Genomic DNA, 24,831 nt, shown 5'->3' with positions numbered 1-24,831 from the left:
AATTAATAAAGTTTAATTTTCAAGAAAATAGAACTTTCAACCAAATCTTTCAAACACAACAGCTGAATACTCAAAAATCGAAAAAAAAAATTTAACCTAAAAGTTACATTTTCATTAAAAAAAATAAATAAAAGTTATACTAAAAAACATGATTTTTTAAATCAAAAAGATAAAATTTCAAAAAAGCGGTTGAATTTTCAATCCAAAAAGCCATTTTTTTAAATGCAAAAAGGATAAATTTTTAACAAAATGGTTGAATTCTCTACCAAATAGTTGCATTTTTACCCAAGAAAGATGAAATTTGTAGTAAAACAGATGAATTTTAAATAAAAAATGACCATTTTTTTCAATTTGAATGTTCATCCAGAAAAGATTTCAGTTCATTTTGCAACACGAAAATTTAAATTTTGATCCAAAAATAATTTTTCTACGAAGTAGTTAAATTTTAAACAAAACAGTATAATTTTTAACCAAAAAGTATGACTTTTCAACAACATTGTTGAATTTTCAAACAAACAGTTGTACTATTATCAACAACAAAAATTAAGATCTTTCAAATTCTTTGAAATCCCGTTAAATTACAGAAATCAGTTGAAATTTCCTTGGAATATTTTAAAATACCCTAGAATATTTCAAATCCTAAAAAAAATTTCGAAATCCTTTGAAATTTGTCAAATTCCTGGACCTTTTTCAAAATACTGTTAAAATATTTCAAAAATCTTTTGATATCCCTTTAAACTTTTTAAAGCTTTTGAAAATAACTTGGACTTTTCAAAAATATATTAAAATGTTTTAAATTCTTTAATATCTTTTGATATTTTTTAAAGCACTTAGAACTTTCTTTACATTTTTAATTAAAGTGAAATCTTCAAAAATTTAGAATATACCTTTCAATTATTGAAATCAAATGAAAATTCTTTAGAATCTTTTATAATATCATACAATCTTATAAATCTTTGGCAATGCTTTGAAATATTTGAAAATCTTTAAAAGCCTTCAATTCTTGTGGATAAATTTATTAAAATCCGTTGAAATATTATGAAGTCCCATGAATTTATATGAAATTTTATCACATTTCGTGATATACAGGAAAATTTATTGAAATACCTCGAGCTTTTCAAATATTTAAAAATCTTATAGCTGCTTTAAAATCACTCTATTATTTCCAAACATGTAGGAAAATTTTTAAATCCGCGTGACAATGTTTTAAATCTCTTAAAATCATTAAAATCCTTGGAAATTCCTTGAAAATGTTTAAATCTCTTAAGAAGGTCTGTTTTTATTACCCTAAAATATTTTAAATCCTTTGAGAACTCATTGAAATTCTTCAAAATACCCTAAAATCTCTCAAATCATTTGGAATACCTTCAAATGATTGAAATCAATTCTTAGAATCTTCTCAAATACACAAAAATATTTTTAATCTTTCGATATCCCTTGAAATGATTAAAATCTATTGAAAATTCTTTGGAATCTTTTAAAATTCGCAAAAATATTTCATATCTCTTGAAATCTCTTGAAATCTCTTTAAAATCCTTGCAACTTTTTAAAGCTCTTACATTTTTTTGGGAATTTTCAAAAATACCCTCAAATCTTTTAAAATCCAATTAAATTACTGAATTCAATTCAAAATTCCTGAGAATCTTTTGAAAACCCCGAAAATATTTAAAATCCTTTGAAATGCCTTGGAAATTTTTAAAGCTCTTGAAAGTTCCTTGATATCAAAAAAAAAAAAAACTAAAAGCTTTGAAATGCCTTCAAAATTTCTTGGAATCTTTTAAAATGCCCTTAAAAATTTCAGAAGATTTTAAGAAAATTCTGAAATAGGTATAGGCTTAAATTAATTTGAGTCCCCTAACATTGACGTTAACAGAGTAATTCAAGAAAAAATGGCAGCTCAATAATCGATTATGTGAAAAAATATATAGCTTACAGACTCGAAAATCTGATAAAAAGTAAGGAAATTTAACAACTTTCAACGTCAGTGAACTTTGGTACGTACTTTTTTTTGGAAAAAATAATAGAAAAAATCTGGAAGAATTCATGATGGTAGTTTAAAAATTGCTAAACAAATTGTCGTTGAAAACAATTGCAGAATATAAGTAATATTTTTATATATATATATATATATTTTTTTTTGTATATAAATATACAACTTTACCATCTTCAGTTCTAATGAAGATAATGAAGTAAGTGACCTTTTCATTAAAAAAGTGACAATAGCGTCTAACTTAGAAAATGATTAAAAATTGGCTACAAGTGAATGTGCGGTAGCCCTGATTATTTTTGGCAATTACTTGAAGTGCACCTTACAGAAATTCCCCCACCTTTGTCATTTTTTCTTCTTCTAAATCTCTGATTTTTCCAGGCCACAAAAATTTCCTGATTTCCAGGTTTCCCTTGACCTTTCATTTTTACCTAGGAGAATTCGGATTTTTTTTTTACCTAGAGCTGGAACAGGAACTAGACGATGAATCTTTCTTGTGATGTTTTCCGGAAGCCTTGGATGGCCAGTCCTTTGACTGGTCGGCTGAAAGTTTGACCCTGGAACGCAGCAAATGTTTGTGCGTAGAATTTGAGAGTGTAGGGTTGGCAGTGGCGGCAGACACAGACGTATTGCCAGTGGATGTAGCTGTTGTGCCACTGGTGCCTGCCCCCTCATGTGCCAACGCCCCCCCACTACTCTCCACAGAGTTGCTGGCTGCGTTACCCACTCTGATGCTTGACTTCACACCAAAAGCTTGACTACTCGTACTGCCGTTCAAACAGCCACTACTACCACCACTTCCACTTTGAGTTTTACTTCCTGAACAGAAAATTCCCATTTATTATTGGTTATTGCTTATTTTGTCAATTATAATCAGTTATTTATAAAGAAAATGAGTGTGAGAATTGCGAATGATACTGAATAATGACAATTGATAAGGAGTCTCATAATTGGTGAACGTGATTAAAAGACGTGTGTAATCTTATCTTTGATACAAGGATAAGCCATGAGATTCAAATTGCTTCCCAACCTTGATTTTAAAAAAAAAGTGGTAAGTGTGCCACCAATATTACCTCTGGTAACTTTTTATCCTAATTATTTATTATTTGAGGCTTAAGATTATAGTGAGTTTAAAATACCAGGGTGTCTACTGAGCAGGCAATTTGAAATTCCCGGGATTTTCCCGAACACAATCCCCCCCCCCCCTCCGACTAATTTAGCAGCAATCACAGACTGGGTGTTAAATGTTAATCAAAACTACATTTCCGATTGCTTATGTTCGTTTAATGTTAATTATATAAGAGTTATTCCAATTTCGAAATTCCCTGAATATTTCTTGCAATTTTTCATTTTCCCTACCGTTATAAATGTTTCTTTTTACAATAAAAACAACCTTATACCGAGGAGATTAATAATATTGATGAGAGGAAAAGTATATGTTTCTGCATTGATCTTTAATATTTTGAGTGACAACAGTCGTAAAAAATTTTATAAGGGGTCATCCACAAATTACGTAAGATGATTTGGAGGAGGAGGGTGGTTTGTAAAATTTTACGTTTTCTTATGAAGGACGAGAGGAGAAGATATTAATTAGTATCCAAAAAGATTAATTTTCTACCAACAAACACAAAATTTTCAACAAAATACATGAAGTTGCACCTAAAAAAGATTAAATTTAAGTTAAAAGTTATTTTTAACAAAAAATTTCACCTAAAAAAAGATAAGCTTTCATTACAAATAGTACTTTAAAAAAAATAAATGAGAAATCTGACTTCAGCAAAGCAGTTAAATTTTAAACGAATGAAATAAATTTCTAATTAAAAAGATTACTTTTCTAGAGAAAAATGTCGAACTTTCAACAAAATACATGAATTTTTAATCAAATATAAAATTCTTGATCACGAGATGAATTCTCAATAAAAATAAAAAAACTATAAAATAAAATTATACTATAGCGAAAAGGACGAATTTTCTAAACAAATTAAATCTTCAGCCTAAACATATGCAATTTAAACAAACAAAAAAACACTTAATTTGCAACAGAATTGTTGAATTTAAAACAAAATACATCAATACATTTCTACCAAAAAATATCGATTTTTAAGCAAAAATGAACTAGATACAATCTCAGATTAAGAAATTGATTTTTAGCTATAGAAAAGAATTTTCAACAAAATAGTTAAACTTTCAACCAAAAAGATGAACCAATAAAAAAAAGTGAATTCTTAAGAAAAGTGTAATGGTTTAAATTTCCACAAAAAACATAACTTTAAATCAAGACCAAAAAACTACGATTTTTCAACAAACTGGTTATATCGTCAACCAAAACATATTAAGTTTTTAAACAAAGACGAATTTTTAGACATAAAAATTTATTTTTCAACCAAGAAAGACTTTCAATCAATAAAGACAAAATCTCGTCAAAAATGATGAATATTGAAGCAAAAGAGACGAATTTTCTAAAAAGATTTAAGTTTTAAAGCTGAAAAATGCAGTTTTAACAAAAGAAATTAATTTCCAAGAGAATTGTTGATCCACAACCTAAAAAAGCCGAATTTTCGTCAAACGAAAATTAATTTTGATCTAAAATGATGAACCTTTAAAGTAGAAAACTCAAATCTTCAGTTGAAAAAAATTAATTTTGAAACTAATAAAATTTAGTTTTAATAATCAATTTCAATCAAACAGATGAATTTTTAACCAAGAAGATAACATTTCTACCAAGAAGAAACAATTTCAAAATAGTGAAATTTTCCAATAAAATAGTTGAGTTCTTAACCCAATAGATTAATTTCCAATTAAACAGTAACATTTTTATGCCAAGACAAATTTTCCAAAAAAGGTGAATTTTCAGCAAAATAGTTGAATTTTTCACCAAAATAGTTTAATCTTCAAGAAGAGAGTTAAATTTTCAAAGAAAAAGAATGACTTTTTAAATAAAATTGTTGAATTATCAATCAAATTATAAATTTTTTAACCAGAAAATGAATTCTCAAAAAAAAAAGAAAGAAAAACATAAAATTATATGTTCCTAATATTTAATTTTTTCAGGTTCTTTAAGTTTTTGAATGCTTAGTAATATTTTGTATGTGTGTGCATTGCGGAAGCATGTCGTGTGGTTGGGTGGGTGTATCTGGGGGGGGGGGGCTTACGTAATCTGTTGATACCCGGACTCTTTCAGGGTTTCCCCGACATTCTGTAATTACGTGACTTTCTGGAATTTTATAAATTGTAGCAACCCCTGATTTAATATTTGTTCGTTTAAATAAGTCACAAGCCATCGGAATTTTCCATAAAATGAGTCAGGATGAAGGTTAATTTTTTAAAAGATATTGCAAAAGTAGAGAAATTTTCAATGTTCTTTTAAAATTTAAATAAAATATAATAAACATGCTTTAATATCCTTCAAATCAATTTCTGCATAAATTTCCATAAAACCAAATTAACGCATCACCATTATTGCGAAAAATTTTATTTGTATGATGCAAAGTATTCAAACAAAATGTCTTCATCCTGACTTCTTCATTGGAAATTCCTAACCGCTTTTATACTTTAGGTGAAAAAAAGACTCTCATATACGATACAGTAATTAGAAGATAAAGTAGAAAAAAGGAGATTTTGCGACAGAAGTAAGAAATTTCCGATCGTAAATCAAATTTTCGGGTTAATAAATAATTAGTATAATTTTTATTAAATTTAAATTTCAGGGTTTCTAGTCAGCTACTGTAGTATTTTCGAGGGGCAAATCACTCTCGAATCAGTGTAATTAATGCAAAGAATTACTGTAAATAATGAAGGCGATACGGAATCATTGTGAATTTAATGCGAGGTTTAATGTAACTCGTTATTTAGAAAGATCAGTAGGAAGCGTAAAGAAAATAAGTTATTTTCCGTAACTCGAACGCAAATTTAAGGAATAGAATGAAACTAGTCTTTGGAACGTGAATAACGTACGAAATAACGAAAATAGTGTATCGCGCTGTCTCATAAAGCGACATTTTGCGTGTGCAAACGAGTTGACGCGACGTCACGCGGCACAACAGTAAATCGACTGCAGAGTATTTCTAATATTTTCAAGGGGAAAAACGCGTCAATGAAAAAGTTGTGTTAACTGTATGAATTTTTATCTCGTACTATTTTAAACAATCAGAGAGTAACAATTATAATCAATTTTGTAAAATATGTAACGTTGAAAAATAAAGCAAAAATCACAACATTTGCTGGGGAGTAAGACATAATTACTAGTTTTTGTGTATTTGTTCATTTTGATTTTTTTAATGAAAAAATGGAAACCACCGATCAAATATTTAAATCTAATAAAGTAATAATCAATTATTGATGAATAAAAATACAATGACAGGGTGTCTACTGTGAGGAAATTTAAGGAAATCCGGGAATCGTTCGGGAACTTGAAAAAATCCGGGAAAATCGAGGAATTGTCCTGGGTTTTATATTTGGCGCGGGAAGTGTATTTCATTTTGTCACAATTTGTAGTTTTTTTTCTTGTGCCTTTGACCTACTTGCGCTACTTTTTTCTTACTTAAAATTCAAATTTAGAAAAATTTTTAAATGTTTGAAATAAATTTTCACATTGCAATCGAGTAAATTACGTATTAGTTTGGTTGAACATTGTTTCACCTGAAAATTTAATCATCAAATTTTTTGTTGACAATTTATCACTTTAAATGCAAATTCACCTTTTTTGGTAGAAATTGATCTTCCCAGTTGAAAATTTATTTTTCTGGTCAAAAATATTATTCTCGTTACAAATTCATCATTTTATTTATAAATCCGTTTGAAAATGTAACTGCTTTTTTAATATTGGCTTTCTTTATTATGAAAAATTTTCTTTCGCTGAAAATTTGATTATTCCAATTGAACAATTAATTTATTTGCTTATTTGAAAGTTCACCAAAAACTCGGGTGTAATTGAATTTTTATTATTTGGTATTTTGGATGTGGAAGTGCTAGGTTTAAGTAAGGTAGCACCTCCACAAGAAAACTAATTTTACGAAAAAAGTAAGAGCCCAAAAATTTTATATGGCGCACAAAAAAAATCTCAAAATTCTGAGCTACGAAGAATTTCGAAATTCGGTTCTGAAGGTGCTAGATTAATGGACCGTCGAAAATATTGATTTGAAATTATAATTATTTCATCGAGCTGGAAGTCAGAATTATTCGTCCTCGTTCTGAAAAACAAATTCCGCTATAACTCAGATTTGATAGTGATTAGCCCCTCGAGTATTTCAAAACGGGAAGAAGTTATTAAAAAATGACTAAATTTAATATTCACATACAAATTAAAATAATTTTCGATTTCAAAATACATATTAGAGTGATCCAAAAATAGGATTTTTTCTAAGATGACACCCCTACAAAGTTTTCCTCCTTTTGATTTCAAAATAAAATCTGATTTTAGGCAAAAAAACATGAGTAGGAATTCTGATTCTAAATCGGAAATTAAAACTTATTTCAATTTGACGCGTTGAAATTGCGTAAGACTTTAAATTGAGTCGTAATTGATTTTATCGGTGTTCTTTTAAATGCCTTCATATATTATTGAAATGCTTTTTAATCGGGAATTCTAAATTGAAATGTTTTTGATTTTGAAAATGTAATTTAAACACTTTTAATTCTAAAAACTTTAATCCTCACAGCACACCTTCTCTTCTAAAAAAATTGGAATTTTTCGGAACATAATAGAATTTTATTAGTTGGATATTAATTCAATAACTCTGAATTTAAAAATATTATAGCTAAATATTATTATTAACTAATATTTAATTTTTTTAAATTTATCAGATATTATTACCTTCGTCGCAGATATAAATTCTGGGCTTTTAATCAATATTCAATACTGAAATTTGATGATGACTTTGCAACTCTTGATAATAATTAAATTCGTACTAAGAATTTAGATTTTTTAATCACTTTCTAAATCCATTTTGGGACTACCATTATTCCCAAAAATGGTTTCCTTGATTGTCTCAAAAACACTGAACAGTCCTTAAGGCGACTTCACATCAACTACATTTTACAACATTCTCATGATGAGAAATGCTTTTTTGTGCACCTGACGTTGGTAACAATAATCTTAAGGCTAATTTTCAAGTGCAATATTGCAGTTTTAATTCAACTCAGGTAAATGAGAATTGCATGCACGATTAACACATGTCTAACAAATTTAGGTAAGTTCATTTAATTTTTTAATTTTCAAATTCACATGTTAAAATTTAAATATGAAATATGCTCCGAAGATTTTTTTTATACAACCTTAACTACTTCGGCTAGAATTTTTTTATAATTATTATTATTAGCTGTAAAGAAAAAAATAAAACTCGAAAATCTGTTTCAGTGTAAAAGTTTTGTTAAAAACATTTGTATTTGTAGAGGTCTGCGGTAAATATTTCTAAAGAGCTTAAATAAAAGTGCAATTCTGCCGATCAGAACGGCAGGCTTCTGCCTCACTTTAGGGATATAAAATAGTGTAAATAGTGTCACAAATGTTAAAAAATAGTGTGAAAATATTATCATACAATTTTTCGAGTGTTCAAACTGAACTTCATTGAAAATTCTATAAATCGATTAAATTTTTGCTTTCTGGACTAACACATTTTTTAAATGAAAATTTTAACTATTATGTTGAACAATGATCTTTTTGGTTTGAAAATTCATCTCTATCTGTAGAAATCTCTTTTTTTTGTTAAAGATGCAACTGTTGGTTAAAAATTAATGTGTTTCAGTAGAAAATGAACTTTTTTTCCTGAAAATTTATATATTTTGTCGAAAATATGTACTTTCGGCTTAAAAAATCAACAGAATTTAATAGAAAATGTATGCACTGGGTTGAAAATGTATGTATTTTGTTGAAAATCGTGTTTTTTTTTAAGAACATCAGTTTTTTAGTTAAAAATTTTATTTTTATGCTAAAAATTCATCTCTTTGGCTTAAAAATTCAACAATTTTGTACAAAATTAATATCTTTTGTCGAAATTTTTTTTTTGTAATTGAAAATAAATTTTTCTCAGTGCAATGTCTTCTTGGATGAAAATTCAACTATTCAGTTAGAAATTTATATATTTTGTTAAACACTTAACTTTTTGTGTAGAAAATCTAAAATTGTATTAAAAATTCATATCTATTGATTCAATCCAACTGATTTTGTTTTAGATTTAAAATCTTTTTATGTTGAAATACCAAATATTACATTACTCGTTAAAAATTCATTTTTTAGGTTAAAAATTAAACTCCATGGTCGAAAGAACTATTTTCGGTTAGGGAATTCAATAGTTTTATAGAAAATCCGTCTCTTTGATTTGGAAATTCAACAATTTTGTACAAAATTAATATGTTGTGTCAAAAATTAATTTTTCTATTGAAAAAATTTTTATCAATGAAATGTCTTTTAGGTAGAAAATTAATCTTCTTGGTTGGAAATTCAACTATTCGGTTTAGAATTTATGCATTTTGTTGAAAATTCTACTTTTTGGTTACAAAATCAAGTATTTGTATGAAAATCGTCTTTTTTGGTTGAATCGAACTGCTTTGTATCTTGAATTAAAATCTTTTTTTCTTAAATATTAACTATTATATTTTTTGTTGAAAATTCACCTTTTAATTAATTTTTCCGTTGCAAATTCATATTCTCGAAAGTTGCTCATTCCACTACTTTATGGAAAATTCGTCTTTTTAATTTGTAAATTCAACAGTTTGGTATAAAATTGAACTATTTGGTACAAATTTAACTGTTTCGTACATTTTTTTGGTAATGGAATTAATTTTAATTAATGAACAGGTAACTCCTCCACTTTTAGATATTTTTTGGTTAAAAATGCAACTAGGCCTAGAATTGTTACAAATTCACGCTGAATCATAACAAACCGCCATTATAAATTTTAATATTCTCTAATAAAATGTTCTATGAAGTATATATAATTAAATTAGTAGGAACTAGTATATAAGGGTCGAATGGTATGCAGTTTCTCAGAGTTAGGTACGTGCAACAATATTTAAAATGGTTAAAATTTAGGTCCTTAAACCTGCAAAGACCAAGGACGAGCAACACATACACAACAATTTTCACAAACTAGAATAATTTAAATTAATTCAATCAGCAGAATATTACTTTATCTTTTGTGTATGAATGTACTGCTTGCATTTCCTTTATCAATGAATCTGGGGAACGTAAAAGAACCCAGAGGACAGGATATATTCAAAAATCTACGAAGATCTTTGTAGAAAATAAATATTTATTTTAGTTTGAAGAAAATACTTGCAAGAATAATTTTGACAAAAATTTAAAAGTCTCGAGATTAGATTTAATCAAAATTTTTTAAGCTCTAAACTCGTAACAAAATTTGATAGCAATAAAAAATCGAAGCTTCCGACTTTGGAAACCCTTCTAATTTGGAAAGAATCAGGAAGCTTTTATTAGGATTTTCAATTAAAAACTTAAAATCGCAAACATTTTTTACTTGATCGAGACAAGTACAATACAGGGATTACAAAATACGGAAAATGGTATAAAAAAATTCATTCTCATGTCTAAATAATTTAATAAAATATCCTAAGAAAGAAAAGCCGAGAAATGAAGTAGTGAAATTATTAAAGAAAAAAAAACTGACATTGAGAGCATTTATTCTTATCTGCCCCAACCCAAAAATCGATCGCTTTTAAACGTTGAATTAATTAAAGAATTTTTTATGTTAAAAAGAAAGTTTACCTTTTTTTCTTTAAACACCTTTAGGTTTAAAAAAAGGACATATTATTTATTTGAAAAAATAAGCGTTCAATAAGGCTTGTGTGGATACCATTATCTGTTAGGTTACGAAGAAAAATAGGGTTTTACGCCTGGACGTTACTCCGGCGTAGAATTAAAATCGGAATAAGTATACAAATTTGCAAGATCGTTATAAATAAGGGTTTTCCAGTCTTTGTAAATATATAGATTTATAAAAATGGTACATTTTACAATGCATTGTCGAATAATCCACTTATAATATTACAAAGAAAAAAATTAATTTTTCAAATTCTGTTATAATGCCCAGGAGTTCAAATAATAACTCAAACAAATTTTTATATAATTTCCATATTTAACATGTTAATTTTTTGAATTAAAGTTTATTGAAGATGATAAAAAAGAAGTTTCATTTTAAATAGTAGAGTACAGGGTGGCCATTTTATTATTGGAAGACAAAATTTCCGATTTTTACCCGTCTTGCGAAAATTTGTCACGGCCACTGAAATTAAAAAATTCGAGCTCTTGAAGGTGATATTTTTTTCCTTTAAACTCTATTGAATTCTAATCTATTAAAATTCAAGCTTAAAATTTTGTCAATTAAAACGCTCAATAATTTAGGGATATAAAATAGAAACCTAACAATTTTCAATTGATCAATTTTGAATTAAATGCCGTTAAACTGTAAGGCTGAATCAATAAATTTGTAAAATTATATCATTTTAAGCAATTTTAGGTTAGAAAGATTAAAAATTTTATTTAAATTGAACACTTTTTAAATTGGAAGTTCAATTATTTTCATTTCAAGTCGTATAAAATTAATAAGGTTTCAATAGTTTTTACGATTTTAGCGATTCAAGGCTTTCTATTTTCAAACGATTTATATTAAATTGTTTAGTTTTGAATATTTGATTCTAAATTGCTCATTGTAAATGGACATTAAAAAAATTGCTAAATATTACAAAACTGTTATTTTTTGAATTAACAAATTTCAAATTGAAACTAAACTTAAAAACAGTTTATTTATATTTGAAAAATTTACATTTTAACTGTTTCAGATTCGTCTTGTGTAATTCAATATTAATACGCTTTTAATTTAAAAAAAATTTTTAATGTAAAAGATTTTAGAATTAAAAACTGTAAACTGAATGATTTCAGAATTGAAAACGTTAACTATTGAACTTGAAATTTAAAAAAAGATTGAAATCGAACTAATTTTAAATATTGCATTATATCATGTGATGCCAAATTTGCAATATTTCACGCGATTGGATATATTTTTCTTTTCAAAAATAGTAAAATACCAGGCCAATAAATAAATTCATTGTATTTCCCGACTTCAAAAAATTCCTGTTTTCCCCTATCCAGCTGCCATCCTACGTATAAATTTATATTTCATTTTTTTGAACAAAAAAAATGAGCACGCTCTAAATTGTAGTGGAACGCCATTGTTTACTGCCGATAAAAAAGTCATTAAATAGCTGAAAAAGATAGTATCAGCACAAAACTTACCACATGCTTATTTGTACAAATAAATTTTTTTAAAAATACATCATTTTTAAAAGCCTAAGCCTTCTTTTTTACATAAAAAAGAAAAACTTTATTTTTGACCTAATTTTTCGGGTCAAATATGTATTTTCGACAAATGTTTATGATTAATTTAAAGGGCAGAAAAACCCTACCAAAATTGTATTAGGAAAAACACTTTTTATTGTCATTAGGATTTATAAATCACCAAAATAAATGATATACATAGAAAACTAAAAAAATAAAAGTAACATTTTTTCATAAACTACCTTCCAATATTGTCGATCCATTTGCTTAAATTTAGGTCCAATCGATTTTTTGAGTTGGATCGGTTGAGAAATAGTGCCCCTTTGATTTACAATAATTGCACTAATTTGGATGAGTGCGCTGTCTGCATTTATGTACAAAAGGGAAATATAAAATAGTGAAACGCTTTTACACATTCGGCGAAACACTTCTATGCACAAGAATCAAGATGTAGAGCAGGTAGTAAGAAAAGAGGTTCTAGACAAGTAGCTGATTCCTTGGGCTTACCTTCTTGATGATAAGTTTGTGTCGATATTGGGAAAAGTGCCTTTACAGCAGACACAAATCCATCCAGACATTCGCTCATCCTCTGGCCTACGATACAGTCTTTGAATGACTTTTGTTTTAATTAATTCTACATTTTACATTTAATTTACCAAAAAAAATACAAAATAAAGTAGGAAGTAATAAAAAAAAACAAAAAAAAAAAAAAAACAGGGTGTCTACTCAAATCATGGAAAGAAATTCCCGGACAGTTCTAGGTTTATTCCAGGTATTTTTTTCATAGTACGGAGCCAATAAAATATTTCGCATTTTTTAAAACAATTGACTCGGAATATGTATACAGTTTCGCGAGTTTATTTTTTTTCTTTCTTTCTAGAATTGAATTAATGTCTATATTTCACAAATCTTTGAAAAAAATTATGTTAAAAGATATTCTTAAATATATTAGCACCATCGATTAATTAATAAATGAATACTAAAAAGATAATGAATCATTTATTAAATTTGTTCCTGAAGTTCATGAATTTTAACAACAATTTAAACAAATGTTTACTTTCAGGTTTAAAATATTGTGTTTTTAATAATATAGATGCATTTTTAAGGGCATGTGACAGCTTTCCCGGCTTTTTTTCCACAAAAATGAAAATGTTTAAAAACTGAATTCGGAGAGGGTATAATACATCATAACGGACGTCCCCGGACTCTTTTTTGAGGGATAATAACAAAAAATTTATTGTGCTAAATAAAATTTGTATGCATATGCATTATTTTGAGGTCACGTCATTTTTCATCTCTGCCTTTCCGATAATCTGGAAATTATTTATGAAATAAACTTTTTTGATTGCCTGCAAACAAGGTTAGTTCCGGGAGATTAGTTACTATGTTTATTTGTAAGTCCAAAGTTTTCGGCCAAAAAATATTGTGTAGTTTGGAAGTAACGCTCGGTTGACTTGTAACACACATAACCTCGAAATATACACGCACGTTGTTAGCAATATCAAAAATTTTTGGATAAAAAAACACAAAAAAAAGTGTGCGAGACGTCCGTTAGCATGTTCGCTATCATTTCCCAGACTTTGAAGGCAAAATATTTCTTATCCTAGGAAAAAAGCCGGGGAATCTAACACTGAAAAAATCGATACTATTTCCTAAGCGCTATGCAAATTAATCACATTTTGCTAAATTAAAACTTTTTTGAATTAACCTACAAAAAAACTGTGTGCGGACGTCCGTTAGCATGTTCGTTATCATTTTCCAAATTTTTAAGACAAAATATTTATTATTCTAGAAAAAAAAGCCGAGGGAACCTAAAACTGGTAAAATCGACAATTTTCTAAATATCACATGCCCTTAAACAAATAGTTTAATTTTCCAACAAAAAGATCAATTTTGTAACAAAAAATACTATGGAATTAAAAAATAATAAGCACGCTCTCGAACAAATTCCCGGACTTAAAAAAGAAATTCCGGACATTTCCCGGATTTTTCCAGGTATATAAAAGTTCCCTGACAAGTCCAGGTTTTCCAGGTAGGGTAGACAACCTGAAGAAATACAATTTCTCGCGGCTATCGGGCCACAGAAGCGTGTCAGGAGTGGAATTAGTAATTTTTAATAGACAGGAAAGTAATTGAAATCGATCACTCTATCCAACAATTCATTCCAATCTCACCTGATAATTTTCTGTACTTGCAGACTGCGCTCTTTTCCCGATTCTATCAAAAGTGATACTGCTTCTTATGTTCAAATTATGATAGGATTTAAATATACGAAATATTGAATTTGAATGCTTTCGACATTTCTAGCTTTCAATTTTTAACTAAGCTCAAACTTCGAAGGCTAATAAAGAAACAAGAAGATGTTTACGACTAATCTAGAAAGTAATTGATTCGAAAACTCTCCATTTTAGATTGCTATAATATTCTTCGAGTCTTCATAATTCGACAATTGTTAATTAAAGCTAAAAAATAGACCTTTCCAATTGAAATAGGGTGGTGAGAATGAAAAAAGAAAAAATACAAACGGCTGTGAGGAGACATGAATTTTAATAATAGAAGGAGTACCTAACGATTTTTCCGGAAAATAAAGTGTTTCTAGGATGATGGAAGATTTGAATGATTTATGAGTGATTTTTGATAAAGGACAGTACTGACCTCTGCCTTTGGACGTAGATGGGTGATTGGGAACGGAGGTGGTGCTTGATGATGGAACCAAATTATTGTTGGTTTGAGTTATTTTTCTATTGCTGATACTGTGGGGAAGGGGTAATTCGGTGACAACGGCTACTTTCGATGAAAATTGAGCGCTTGCAGCAGGTGCACGAGATCTCGTCCTTGAGGCTACGCAATCAACCGATAAATTCAAATCAGACGAACTACTCTTGGTCCCACTAGTTCGAATCCTCACAGTATTTCCACCAATTGTGTTCACTTGTTGCGACTTCTGTCGCTGTCTCCAGTCTGAATCTGAAAAAAAAAGAAGATCAGAATTAGATCTCCTTCGTCTTCTTTCCAGTCGGATTCAGTTGCTTTTTAAGAGAAAGGAAGACCGATCCGGGTCGTGAGTTCAAGTTTTTCAAAGTTCTGTATTGAGTTTTTCCGTACCTAATAATAATCCTAAGCCAGTGCCATGACCTTTACGCTCGCCCCGTGGACGATATTCACCCTTTGCAGAATCAACAGATCTTCGTTGCAATGAAGGTGAACTGGATGAGGCTGCTGGAAGAAGTTGTAGGGACTGTGGTTCCTCAATGGACTGCTTGCGACGTTTTTCTTCGAGCGTAACTGGGATGGCACCACTGTTGTGTCGCTTTCTATACCCACTGCTGCCACTGCTAGAGCTTTTCCCCCTTAATTTAGAGGTGTCTGCTGAAGCACTGGTCTTCTCTACAGACCCCCCAGACGACGACTGATCTTGTTGATCTGCCATAGATCAATCTACTCATGTCACTATTCTGCCTGAAATCAGAGCATGAGCAATTGTTAGAGGCAGGACAGGCAAAAATCTTCATTAAAAAAATTCCCTGACTTATGTCTTTAATATGTATTATATATCTTTTTAAGATAAAATATCAGGACCGAAGAGTACTTTTTATGACGTTCATAGGATACTTTTTTCGCGCTAAAAGTGTAAAAAAATTCAGAACGAAATCATAAGACCTCAAAACAATTAAAGTTCAATTCCAAAAAATTCAAATAAATTGACAGAAAAGTTAGAAATCAAAAAAATTCAGTTGATTTCCGTAAAATTGAAATGAGTTTAGATCCATTTCAGATAAGCGAGAAGCATTCGATGATATTCATAAAAATACAAGGTGAATTAAAAAATTCAAATGATTGAAAACAATTTAAAAATATGAAGAAACTTAATTAAATTCAGTAATTTTGAAAGGAGCTTGAAAAGTTCAAGGGAATTCAGGGTAAGCGTGAAGAATTTGATGAAATTCATAAAAATTCAAAGTGAATTAAAAATATGCAAACGCATTAAAAATAATTTAAAAATATGTAAAAACTTCATTGAATTTTGCAACTTTGAAATGAGCTTAGGAAAATTCAAGGGAATTCAAAAAAATTTGATGAAATGCCAAAGAATTCAAGGTGTGGTTAAACGACTTCAGGATATAAAATATATGATATAAATATAAAATCTCTTGAAATCTTAAAAAATATCTTCAAACCTTATAGGTCCTGTAAAATCCTTCTATACCTTCCGTAATTGCAGGAAATTCTTTACAACTGCATGCTAATTTGTTCAAATCCTTGAAAATGATTAAAACCTTCGAAAATCCCTTGAAATTGTTTTCATTACTTGAAAATCCCTTGGAATATTTTTCAATTTCATAAAAAATTTCAAATCCTTTGATATCTTTTGAAATCCCTCGAAACTTTGAATACCAAAAATGTTTAAATCCATTCAATTAAGTTAATTTAGAAGAATTCAAATTAATTTTAAAAAATTCAAAAGAAATTTCAAAGAATTTAAATAATATAGGATAAATTTATAAGAATTCATGGTGAATTCCAAAAAATAATTTCGAATCTCTAAAACCCTGAGAAATATCTTACTTTTTTAAAATAAATTCTTTGAAAACATAAATTTATTATTAAATTTCGTGAAATTCAATTAAATCTGGTGATATTTCCTGAAATACTTCAAAATTTATAAAAATACCTTCAGAGATTTAAAAAAAAACTTATAATCATTGAAATCCTCGGAAGCCTTATAAAATCGCGTGAAACATTTTAAAATATCATAAAACCTTATAGATACTGTTAAATTGTTCCATATATTCCGAAATTCTACAAAAGGCATTATCTTCAAATATTTCAAACGCTTTGAAATTCGCTCAAATTAATGAAATTAATAAAAAATTCCTTGAAATATTTTTAAATTCCCTACAATATTTGGAATACTGCAAAATACCTCACTTCTCGTGAATAACTTCTTTAAAATTCATCCACTAAAATATTATAAAAGCTCATGAAATTCCATGATTCTATTTCCTGAAGTCCCGAAAAATGTATTAAAATACCTTGAGACCCTTAAAATCCTCTAAAATCACTGAAATCCTCGGAAATATTATAAAATCCTGTGAAATCTTTTTAAATATCTTAAAACCTTATAGGTCTTGCTATGAGGCCTGCCCAACATTAACATTCGAAGACTAAAATTTTTATCTCCGCACTTTTAACATAGAATCATTCATAAACGGAATAAAACAATTTCAGGATAACAATTTTTATTTATTTATTTAGAAAAAAATACTTTTCTGCTATAAATGATAAAATTTCAATTTAAAATGACGAATCTACAACAATACAGTTCAATTTTTAACCAAATTATTGCATTTTCATCCTACATAGAGGAATTCTCAAATAATGGTCGAATTTTCAAACAAAACATTAGAATAAAATTCAGCCTAAAACAGTCGCATTTTAAACCAGATTTTTTAAAGAATATTATTGAATTTTCAACTTACACAAAAATGGAAAACGTTTCTCAACCAGACATACATTTTTTACTGAAACAATCAATTTTCCAATAAAAAAAAGATACGACTTTCTAACCAATAACGGTTTTTTCATTCAAAAAAGAAATAAAAGTTTATCCAAATTGTTTTCTGCAAAACGGGAATTTTTAAGCTGAAAATATGAATTTTCAGGATAAAAGTTAATTTTTTAATCAAACAGATGTATTTTTAACCAATAATGAGAGAATTTTAAACCAAGAAGATTATTTTGCTTCCAAAAGAGATACATTTTCAATGAAAAATATAATAATTAAATTTTCAGTTAAAAAAAGAATTCACAACATAGTTAAATTTTCAACCAGAGATGAACTTAAAAAAAAATTGTTTAAGAAAGCAGTTCAACTTTTAATAGTTCAATTTTCAATTTAAAAATATAATATAATGTCTATACGCCTGGACACAAGCCATGCCTCTTTCTGTTTTGCAAATTTCCTTTCCCCTTGCACTGCCCGTACATTTATTAGACTCGGTAAAAAAAAGATTACAGTTGAATTTAAAAAAAAATGAAAGGATAGTTTTTTAACGAAATTATCAAATTTTTAACCAAATAAAAAAACTTGCAACTAATACATAGATGAAATCTTTTATGGTTTTTCAGAAGATATGGTTTTTAATTGACCCAAGTATCATAATGATAAAGAGAATTGACATTAGGACCAATAATATTAATTTTTGTTCTACAATTAATTTTGTCCGTACATTTTATTTTAATCTGCCGACACACATCTTTTCGCACGAAAATTTGAGTGCGCGCCTGCCGAATTTCACACTTGGTTACTTATTCTTTGAACTTGAAATGCTTGAATTAAACTTTATCAAAAACATATATTTAAATCCCAGTATTTGTATGCATCTTTATATATTCTGAATTTTCTGCATAATTAAGAATAGTTCAAGATTACATTGCTCAAAGCTTTGTAGGCTTTGAGGTAGATATTCTCGTAATACTAACGCTATGTCGTCGATTTTTGACAAAAATTTTTTAAATGTATATTTATTTTCTGAATTACCTTACAATAAAAAGTTACAATCCTTTGTTCAGACATTCTTCTCTATCTCACGTTGTTATATTGAAATTAGGATTTTTGTTTTCATATTGTTTCTGAAGGATATAACAAAAACTCCTACAAGTCTTCATTTATACTTTTTACGGATTTCGCGTCTTTTGACTTAATAGGGAAATTTTCGATTTTTGCATATTAATTTTAAATAATAAATGAAAAACAAATAGTTCTGACAAAACATGGTTCATAGAAATGTTGTAGGAATTTTTAAACACTAAAATTCCTTCAAAAACTTTTCCCCGTATTTCGCGTCGTTGGACACAACATTTTAATTTTAGATTTTATGCATTGTACTTCCGATAAATAAAAGCAAAATAGCAAGTCCAATAAAAAAATATTTAAAAGAAGTTTCATAGGACTTTTTAAGAGATACAAGTGCTCTTAAGGACTTTCTCGCATTTTGTGTTGTTTTATTCACAATTTGAATTTTGTATTTCCCCACAGTATTTGCAATAAATAAAACCAAAATCAAAAATAATATCTATGAAGGGCCAAAACAATTTTGTAGGCCTTTTTAGAAGCTGTAATTCATCGATGAAACTTGTTTCCGCATCTTACGTTGTCAGGATCAAATTTGGAATTTACGATTTTCGGCATAGTACTTTCGATAAATAAAACCAAAATCAAAAGTATTATCTATAAATGGTTGAAACAAATTTCATACGAGTTTTTAGAAGCTGCAATTCATCGTTCAAACTTTTTTACGCACCTCACGTTGTTTAGCTCAAAACTTAAATTTTCTTTTTTTTTTCATGGTATTATTAATAACTAAAATCGAAACAATTCTGACCAAAAAATAGTTCTATAAAAAATATCAGCCATTTTGGACGAAAATTCAAAAAGAGCGTTTTCTAAATTTCTGAGACCACTTTTTTTTAAGATCCGGAAATTCTATGTGCGGCTATTCGTAATACTCAGGAAGACGAACAATTTATCTCCATGTTTTTTTTTCGATAAAAAAATTACCAGTTATAGCATATACAATTTTCTTTTAAAACCGGAAATTTAATTTGTAAGCCAAACAACGCACGATGTGAAAAAAGTCAGATGAAAAACATTGCTTTTTGAAAGCCCTACAAAATTATCATTAATTTTCGAATTTTCTTGAAAAATCGGAAATTCAAATTTTGAACGCACCAAAAATAATGAAAAAATCCATTTTGAAGTCAAGCTATGCAAGATACGAAAAAAATGTGTTCACAAAAAAGATCCAAACATTTTTTATGAATCATTTTTGTTATAGAACGCGCAACTTTTGTTTTATTCGTAAAAAGCAGCAACAAAAATAAAAAAAAAAAATTTTTGTTTTAATCATTAAAAAAAATCAAGTTTAAAATAAACGACGCAAGGTAAGAAAAAAAATTAATTGACAAATATTGTTTGCCCCAAAAAGATCTCTATAATTTTTTTATTAATCATTCTTTGATGGAACGCGTAGTTTTTACTTTATTTGTAAAAAATAACATTTGTTTTTAATTGTAGAAAAAAGACAGAAGGTACGAAAAAAATGGACAACGTTGTTCACCATAAGTGATAAAAATTTGAAATGAAATACTTTTAGAATGGATGCGTAGGTTCTGTTTTATTCGTAAAAAACAACATTAAAATTTTTTTTTCGACAAACGACACAATCTACGAAAAAAGATGAAGACAAAATTTGTGCACCGAAAAAAATACACAAATTTTTTAAAAATCACTTTTTGACAGGAGGCGTATTTTTTGTTATAATGGTAACAAATGAAATCAATTTTTTCTTAAATGGTGGAAAAACGACACATTAAAGTAATCATGAAAAAATAAAATTTGTACTTCATTTGCAATATCTGAATAAGCAGGCCTACACCGAGGTACATGATTAAATATTCATTTTATATAATAGAGTTGAACTTATCGCATTTTTGACAAAGTCGAGTGCGAGATGCAACAGACGTGCGCCTTGGGCGCGTTTAAGCTTTCGAGCGAAGCGAGACGCGTGCCTCTTTGATTCACTAATAATTAAACACAAATAATATTAATTCCTTATCAACTTTAGAATATTTGATATTTTAATTTAAGTTTTGACCCCTATCCGTGGCTAGAACATTAATTTATGTGAATTTAAAAATAACATTAAAATTGATGTCAATTATATTAAGTTTTAATCCTTATCCGTGGTTGCAATATCACACACACACACACACACACACACACACACACACACACACACACACACACACACACACACACACACACTATAGTTTGAAATATTATCAATGAAATTTTAAAAAATTACAAATAAATAAATATATGAATTTTTGGAAAATATACAAGACTGATTTACATTTCCTTTCTAACGAGTACAGTTAGTCAATCCAAGATGAAACATAAAAATCCATTTTTTTAAATTTTAAAAATGCATTACAGTACAAAAATAAATATTATCAAACATAATAACAATTAAAAAATCTTCTTTACTTTTAAAAATACAATCTTCAGGCGGAAAAAACTGCAAAAAAATTACACAAAATAGTTAAATTTCAACCAAAGAGGCGAACTTTCAAGAGAGAAAATTTTTTTTTAAAATATTTAAGTTTTACCCAAGTAGTGGAATTTTTCAATTAAAAAGGATGAATTTTCCACAAAACAGTTTAAATGTCAAATGAAGTGATGAATTTTCAACTACCATAAAAATATGAATCTTTAAATGGAATATGTACTTCAATTTTCAGTGGAAAAATTACTTTTAAAAAAAAGGTTGTGTACGTGCGGAACAAGCCACGCCCCTTTCCCTTTTTTGACTCCCCTTTCCCCTTTTTTATTTAATTTGTATGTTAATGCAACAACGAAAACAGTGTCGATTTTTTATCTCCTAGGTAAAATTTGTCTTATACTTCCTGTCACTAGTACAAATAATTGTGCAAGTATTGTTAAAATTATATTCCGAATGATATTCTTTCTTCTAGCCTTGTTTAAATTAGATTTTCAATGCTTTTTTACATGCAGTCTTGAGATTAAAAACTCTTTCTTTTTGTTCACAAATGTTTAAAACTTCCATTTGTTTATATTATTTATTTATAAAATGAAGAAATAGCGAAAAATGGCAAAATGTTTTCTAAAAACATCATTGTCAATATAATGAAAAAAATCATCAAGAAAAAATGCTTTTTTTTGGCTTAAGAACGCTTCAAATGTGCATTTGATTATAGAATAAACAAATATTCATACACAATTTTTTTCAGAAAACATCATTAGCAATACAATTTCATCAAGGTCAGAACAACAAACTATTTCTTTTAGCTTAAAAGACGCCTAAAATGTGCATCTATTTATACGATTTGTGTATAACATAAACAAATATTAATCCATAGTACTATTTTTTCAGAAAACATAATTGACAATATAATTTCAGCACGGTCAGAAGAAAAAAATGATTTCTTTTCGCATAAAAACGTCATAATGTATTTTTTTATAGAATTTATTTATAAAATAAATAAATATTAATGCATAGCGTTTTTTCAGTAAACACCACTGGTAATAAGACAAGAAGAAATAAAGATTGGTTTGTGCTTATAAATGATTATGGGTTAATACAATTTCTTCATAACAATTAATTTTTGCAAGTTAATAAATGTTTCTTTCTTATACCTATGTGCATACAATAAAAGGGACGGGTAGTATAAACAAATTTTTGTCTACGAGATAAAAAATAAAATTTAAAAAATCGAAACATTTTTCAGTGTTTGCATTAACACAAAAAATAAATAAACAAAACAATAAATCTACTCTGCACATTTTCTAAAAACTGCAGTCCTGAATTTAATTATAAATTTATTTCAAGAAGAGCCTAATTTCCAAATCAAAAATACGAAATTTTCAAAAAAATTATTACTAACAAACTTGTTGAATTTTCAACCAAACAATGAAATTTGTAATTTTATAAAAAGAAATACAAGGCAAATAAATTATTGACAAGAATATTATATCAGGATGTTCACAAAGCTTCATTTTTAAAATTCTCTACTTTTTCCATTATCATGTCGAAAATCAGATCTCTCAAAAAGTAGTTTTTTTTAAACTTTAAGAATCAAAATAATATACATTTCAAATAAAAAACTCTATTTTTAATAATACTTTTTGTAAATTAATTTTTTCATACTATAGCTTCTTACCAATTTAAAAAAAATTGCTGCATTTTAATAACTGATGGCTAATTTTTTCGCGGAAAATATTCTCTAAGACTCTACAGTTTTAAATTTTGAAATTGAATTTTTCTACAGTTGAAATTTTTAAAGAAATTGTTTAAAAAGGCATCAATTAAAATAAAACCTGCCATTGAAGATAATTGATAAAATTCAATTACAAAAACCTATTATTTAAAAATTTATTTTTGGTCAGTTTAAAACTTTTCATGCAAAATAAGTTTTTTTTCTTTCATAATACACGGTTGATGATATGCACTAAATTCTCGGTTTCAGTCCAGTGACAGAAATTGTCTGGAACTAGCCCTGGCCACAAATCGAGGGGATTCAAACGTAAGCAGTCAGGGCTGCCTGAATCAGTTCCAATTGGAATACACAATATTGCGCAATATACGCGAGTGAGTAGCCGCGCCCTGAGTCTTTCAAGAAACAAATCCTCAATAAAATCTTGAAAGTTTCAACTGGAACACCTACATTTTTAATAATAGAAAATTAATTTTCAGTCACAGGAAAAACGAATTTTTGACAAAATAGCTACTTTTTCAACCAATGAGATCAATTTGCAATTAAAATTATGAACCTTCATGCAAAAAAAAATCTTACACAAGTTTAATTTATGAATTAAATTTTCATTCTAACAAAGATGAATTCTGAAAGAAAAATTCAGTAGTTGATATTAAAAAAAAGGACTTCATCATGAGTTGAATTTTCAACTAAGAAAGATTTTTCAGTCAAGAGAAAAAACTGCTGAATTTTGGAGCAAAAAGATTAATTTCATTCAAGTTATTTTTTTCTACCAAAAAGAAAGAATTTTGAACAAAATACAAGAATTTTCAACTAGATGCTTAGACTTTCAACAAAAAATAGAATACTTAATTTCAGTTAAAATTAATTTCAAACAAAGAAGCGAATTTTCCACAAAATAGATAAATATGATCTTTTTACAAATAAAGAATTATTGTTATGTAATTTTACATTCCAATTTAAAAAAAAAATGAAGCACTCCTTCGAAAAAATTCCCTGACTAAAGAAAATTCCTCGAAAATTCCAGACACACTGCTAGGCTTTCATTATAATCTTCTCTGCGTCACCAATGAAATTCAACTGATAAAAATGTATACAATACATTAAATTATAAATAGAAATAATATATTTGGAAGGTGCTACTTTTTTCACGTTTAATTGGTTAGTTAATTAATTAAAAAAATGACATACATTTTAATACTTTAGTGTTTATGTAATTATAAATTATATAATGCTGTATTCTTCATAAATTGAATAGGTTTTTGGTGTAAATCAGATTTTTCAAATTATTCGATTCTAATTATCATTGAATAAAATTTGTATTTCTTCGCTTTTCAATTTCAATGAAAATTGTTTAACTAAATTTCAAATTTATAAAATTTATGAGAAAAATAAAATCACAAAATTCTTCTAATACAGGCTTTAAATAATATAATCATTTTGTTTAGAAAATTTTTCATTTATATTTACGGAATTTACCGTAAAACGAATAACGAAAAATTTCGTGACGGTAGACAAGTTCGTTTCATAATAGTGAAGAATTAACATTTAAGAACAAAGACCATGAGTCAATAATCATCGAAGTTGAATAATTTTGGTAAGTAAATTGATCCATTTAAGAACTTGATTTTTTTAAACCCATGTAAAGTCAAAACCTCGATCGAGATTTCTTGCATATAAAAAAATGAAGTAAAATCTCATAATTAAGAAACAAGTTCCTTTGTTGTCTCTAAAACACAAGTACGAGAAACACAAA

The 24,831-nt window shown here is 27.7% G+C and overlaps 1 protein-coding gene across 4 annotated transcripts in view; it reads right to left on the bottom strand.

Moving 5' to 3' along the window:
- LOC117179400 (E3 ubiquitin-protein ligase TRIP12) overlaps positions 1–24,831 on the bottom strand; it is a 64,170-nt gene that overhangs the window by 38,118 nt on the left and 1,221 nt on the right. For all 4 annotated transcript variants that reach the window (XM_033371146.1, XM_033371149.1, XM_033371147.1 and 1 more), the window contains exons 2-4: positions 15,384–15,737; positions 14,934–15,245; positions 2,446–2,806 (exon numbers count right to left, since the gene is read on the bottom strand). In XM_033371146.1, coding sequence (XP_033227037.1) covers positions 2,446–2,806; positions 14,934–15,245; positions 15,384–15,708 — 998 coding nt within the window. In that variant the 5' untranslated portion in view covers positions 15,709–15,737. The remainder of the gene's footprint in view (positions 1–2,445; positions 2,807–14,933; positions 15,246–15,383; positions 15,738–24,831) is intronic.

Source organism: Belonocnema kinseyi, chromosome 9, assembly GCF_010883055.1.
Source record: "Belonocnema kinseyi isolate 2016_QV_RU_SX_M_011 chromosome 9, B_treatae_v1, whole genome shotgun sequence".
NCBI classification, from domain to species: Eukaryota; Metazoa; Arthropoda; class Insecta; order Hymenoptera; family Cynipidae; genus Belonocnema; species Belonocnema kinseyi.
Note: the sequence above shows the minus strand (reverse complement) of the source record. Positions and strands in the feature narration are given on the sequence as shown.